Source organism: Clupea harengus, chromosome 1, assembly GCF_900700415.2.
Source record: "Clupea harengus chromosome 1, Ch_v2.0.2, whole genome shotgun sequence".
NCBI lineage: Eukaryota > Metazoa > Chordata > Actinopteri > Clupeiformes > Clupeidae > Clupea > Clupea harengus.
Window position 1 is genome coordinate 27501565 of NC_045152.1, and position 4910 is coordinate 27506474.

The following is a 4910-nucleotide window of genomic DNA, read 5'->3' on the forward strand; positions in this document are numbered from 1 at the left end:
AAAAAAATATTTTGAAAGCGTGTGGCAAAACAGTGGGCCGTTTGTCTGTAACTCACCAGCGGAACGCCCGAAAACCGATTAGCAAAAGGCCAGCGGACCGCCAGCTCTGCCTCCAGTGGTCCACTGGCATTTTGCTATCAGGTAGGTATACTAAATATCGTTTCAGCTGATCAATTCAAAAATCGTTATGCGATTCCATGTTTCGTATTTCGCTATGGAGTCGCAGTAACTCCTTGTTGGAGAAGAAGGTTGGTCTACATCATAATTTATTTCAAATGGAAGGCCTGGTTTTATTTCTCTGAATATTTTCGCATAAATTCAATTGAACATCCAGGCAAAAAGCAGACCAACTGCAGCAAGCACAGCAAATAAAATATTTTATTTTTGTTCCATATACACAATCGTTTTCTTTTTCACATTGTCGTCGTTGACTGCACATGAAGAAAATATCACACAAAGACGAAATTTGTCATACGATTAAAAAACAAACGTAACCACAGGAGCTTGCACCTCACATTCACTCTCACAGATACACATTGTTACGATCAACAGCGAAAGAGAAGCGTTGATATAGGCTAGGCCTTCCACCAGAAGAAACAATTAATTGAATTTACACTGCCTACATTTCTCTTAACCACACTATTAAATTAGAATGTGATATGTCACAAATGTAAACTACTGATAACCAGATGTAGCCTCTGCTTCAACTTGATTGCCCCATAAGTCTGTTGTTGCTATGTGCATTTAATACAGGTATAGGCTCATTTATGCCTGAACAGAAGTGATGGATTCATTCCATGCCACTGGCCAGAACGTCCAAATGTCAGCCCCTTCAGGTTACCTTTTTAGTGTTTTGTCATGTCTAGATATTTTGAATACAAGTCCTGCTGAGGCTGTTCTTTTCAAAGATCAATGAATCATAGCAGCAAAATTCTCTTAAATCACATTTCACGAGAACATCTATGTGCTGTAGGCTTTTTGCATAGGGAGGTCTTGTCTCCAGCATTCTTTCAAGCACAGCATTTTAACTCATCAATTTGCATCCACTTTGATATAAAGACTACCACTAAACAAACACAATACAATTGAAACGTCTATTGAGATATTGCACGTTTATTTCGACAAAACCCGAGAAGAGATTTTTAATGAACCTAAAATAATTGCTTGAATGACCATGGCAGTCATGGTACCTTAAGGAAATGGACCTAGAGTGGATTGTATTATCATCTTCATACAATCTGCTCTTGTCATCTGCCTACGCCTCTATTCCGGAATGTTGTAGGCTATTTGTAGGCTTCTATAAGACCTTCGATGGAGTGAATGAATCCAGATACACTGCAAATGCCCCCAACTACAAATATTGCGACGTCAAAGAAGACATGGTGCCACAAGAGTTTCCTCCAAAGTAGCTTCAGGTGGAACAGACTTGGCAGCAAGAAGCACAGACCTGCACCGGTGAGACTTCCGGTGAGGCCCATGAGGAGAGCAAAGTGTGGGACAAACAGGGCCATTAACAGTGTAAACACAACCAGCGTAATTCGCAAGCCCAAACCCCACGACTTTAACTTTCTTGCTGGGCCGTAACAGTCTGGGAATATTGATCCCCCCCCAAAGAAAGACTTTTCAAAAACCTCCACAGCGGCAAAGAAGGGCAGTGGATATGATAAAAGAGCTTTGGCGACCAGGAAAAGATTTACCACTGCACGAATACCCCCGGGGAGATTGTCCGTAATCACTTCCTCCGTCTCGTCTGCCCATGTGAGATAGGCCACCAGGGCAAAGAGCCCCTTGAGGACACAGGCAGCGATGTGTGTCCAATCCATCATGCAGTGAAATTCGCTCGGTCTCTGCATGCTCCCCTCCAGGGACGGCAGGAAGATCTGTGAGGTGTAGCTGAACACAATGATGCCAATGGAGATGGGAAACTTTTTGACATCGATGTAGAACTTGACCTTCTCCCATGCCCAGTCGTGCGCCCGTGACAGGCAGTAAGCAATCACTACAACATTGATGAAGAAATGGGCGACTGTGCAGAGCATGCTGAACTTAGACACGGACTTCAGGTCCTTCAGAAAAGCACAAGGTATGAGAGCCACTGTGGCGAGGACCGCCCACGCCTTCTGAGAAACAGGTAGCCACGGAAAGCTGTTATACAGCAAATTCCCACTGACCACAACGTAGAGGATACAAGTCATCACCAACTCAATGATCTGGGCCACATTGACGATGTGTCCACCAAGGGTCGGAAAACGCGGTGCGCAGCAGGCGTTGGCGATGTCTACATACGAGTCTCTCACGCGCACAAGCTCGCCGTCTTCATTTTCCTCGTAGAGGCACGCTATCAGGATCTTACCCGTATAGCAACACACCACAGCAGCGAAGATGATGAGAAAGAGCCCGAGGTAACCGCCGTGCAGAATGGCGTATGGCAAACCAAGGACGAACATGCCCTGCAGACACACAGGCGACAACACCAGTGGTAACAAGGATTGGTTAAAACATGAATTCCATTGCCAATCATACATATAAATCCAGTATTTACATTATATTCACATGTTGCTTGCATTGCCTAACTGGCAGTGTTCTGTTGTTTTCATTAAAATATCAAATAAGAAAAACTAGTATGGAAGAGACGGGGACTATTTTAATGCATCTTTACCAATGTTGCAGTTAGGCTATAGGTTATAGAAGTCGTGATGGCAGTAATGTAAATTACAATTACATTTTCTTAACGCAATTTTTTGATCATAGTTGTAGCCAATCTGTTGGTTGGTTGTAGCCAAATATACTGTGAAGCCCATTGTTGGAAAAACGTTATAGACTATTTATTCACATTATAACCTAAAATATTGCTAGCCTATATTGCTTCGAATAGGAAAAGATAACTCTTTATTCGATTGTAAGAAATACCTATTGGTAAACCATCTATACAACATTAAGATGGTTTCTGACTGTGTGTGGGGAGGGCACAGTGACGTAACAGACTGCACCTCAGGAACTCGTTAACTCGCGATTTCAGCAACATTCACTTTAACGCGTTGCGATGGAACGGGGTCTCAATGGGGAGAGGGGATAAAATGGCAGCATCAAAGTTGCCACCCCTCCCCCTTGAGCTGCAGATAACCAGCCGCTCTACACAGCAAAGGTATATAAGATTTAAAAAATTCCCACATACACGTCAACGGATAATTTTTTTAGAATTTCAGATCAAATTAATCTCTGATCTCTAGTATGATTTTTAAATCGAATTGTTGGCCCACCTCTTTTCACTTTGTTCAATGTATTACACTTCTTGAAAACACCGACTAAAATGAACTGTTTCCCCAAAAGAATGGTTCTTACCTGAATAGCGTTGGTCACGTTCCATCCGGCATCCCAGGCGGTAATTTTGGGCTTCACCTCCACAAACTCTTCACAGCCTTCTCCGCTCTTTACGGAGGCCCGGTGACGGGTGCCATCTCTCTGGTAGTGACTATCACCTTCTAGCCCATCTCCGGTCACCTCTTCTCCGCCATCCTCTGTCTGAACCGCATCCATGCGCATCCCCTGCCTGTAGTCATAGTCTAGGTCGTCGCACTCAGCAAAGCCCAGACCTTCCTCATCCGTGGCCGCCTGGAAGCCCAAACGAGCGAAAGCCCCGCTGACCTTCGCCTGGGACTTATTGGAGGCTGTGTTCATAGCATTTGTAATTTTGTTCGAAATCTTGTGTCGAATTAAATGAGCCATGCTTATTTTTCTAAAATTCCTCCTTATTTCAAGATAATTGACTTTTTAAAATTCTGCCGGTATTAGACGATTAAATCATTCCTGTTGCAAATGCATTCTCCAATATCGTTGGTTCTTGCTGTCTTCAAGAAGAAGATGTGGGAAAACTGATTTATCCGGTTTTTGCCACATGCATGTCTGTTGTCCTTCAGCATCCGCACACCTTTCCAAATTAATCCAGGACGTTTTTCAAGGCATCAATCATAATTTCCAAAACACAGAAAGAAAAAAAGAAAATATACAATAGAATTTTGTATATTGAGAAGTCCAATATTTTCCGTTTTGCAGATAAATTAATTTTCTTCCCAAACGTTCTCTATATCACACTCTGGTGATAAATGGCTGCTCCGAATCGCATTGCGCGTGTGTGTGAGTGCATGTCAGTCAGTTCGTGCGTGCGTGTGTGTGTGTGTGTGTGTTTTAGGACACGTGCCAATGTGTGAAGAAAATGCAAACACCTCCTACTGGGGGGATTTTAGAGCGCGCAATTCACTCGGTAAGAAACGCCGATGGCGTTATCGAAAAAAATATTACTGTAAAGTGATTAATAAAATACAATGTGTAAGTTGTGTTGTAACAATGTGTTGTTGTTTGTATCTAGCAGAAAACAGCAATGGACCTATAGCACGCACATCCTCACACACACTGACAACTACACACGCAACACACACAAACGGATAGAGAGAGACACTCGTGTTCGTCTGTGTGTGCGTGTTTATGTTATCTTGTGCGAAAATAGCCTTCATTTCAGTTACACTAACGGCGCTCGCCGTATAATGCAAACAGTGAAAAAATATATTACAGTCGAATATTTCGTTAGGCCTACATCCATATTTGTTTTAAAGTGTATGTATCGGTGCAAGCATACTAAATGTGCTGTCTTGTTGCCGTTTCTGCGGTAAGATATTTTTTATTTCGTTCGAGTCGTGACGCAGCCTAAGTGCGGATATCATTCGCGCGTGCACTTTACACGTGTGTGAGTGAACGCAATAGCCGTTAGAGCAGCTCGAAATATTAGAGACAAGTAGCATAGTAGTCTACAGACATATAAAATAGAACATTTATATTATTTCCGTTAGTCAGCACTATCGAAAAAAAGAAATATGCGGTCGAAGTTGAACGGATTGTGCTTTTATTAAAAACAA

At 42.6% G+C, this 4910-nt stretch overlaps 1 protein-coding gene across 1 annotated transcript; it reads right to left on the reverse strand.

Annotated features, from left to right (window-relative positions):
- Positions 1-360: 360 nt before the first annotated feature.
- LOC105910073 (vesicular inhibitory amino acid transporter-like) lies at positions 361-3778 on the reverse strand. Its single transcript, XM_012838752.2, has 2 exons — positions 3343-3778; positions 361-2450 (listed from the first exon to the last, which is right to left on the reverse strand). Exons 1-2 carry the CDS (start codon positions 3724-3726, stop codon positions 1284-1286), a joined length of 1551 nt encoding a protein of 516 aa, XP_012694206.1. The 5' UTR covers positions 3727-3778; the 3' UTR covers positions 361-1283.
- Between the last annotated feature and the right edge of the window lie 1132 nt (positions 3779-4910).

What these genes read in the sequence shown, in the direction of transcription:
- LOC105910073 (XM_012838752.2), bottom strand. Translation starts at nt 3,726, where the DNA reads ATGGCTCATTTAATTCGACACAAGATTTCGAACAAAATTACAAATGCT. An exon ending in ACGTGACCAACGCTATTCAG is followed by an intron (nt 2,451 to 3,342) that starts GTAAGAACCATT and finishes GTGTGTCTGCAG; the next exon opens with GGCATGTTCGTCCTTGGTTT.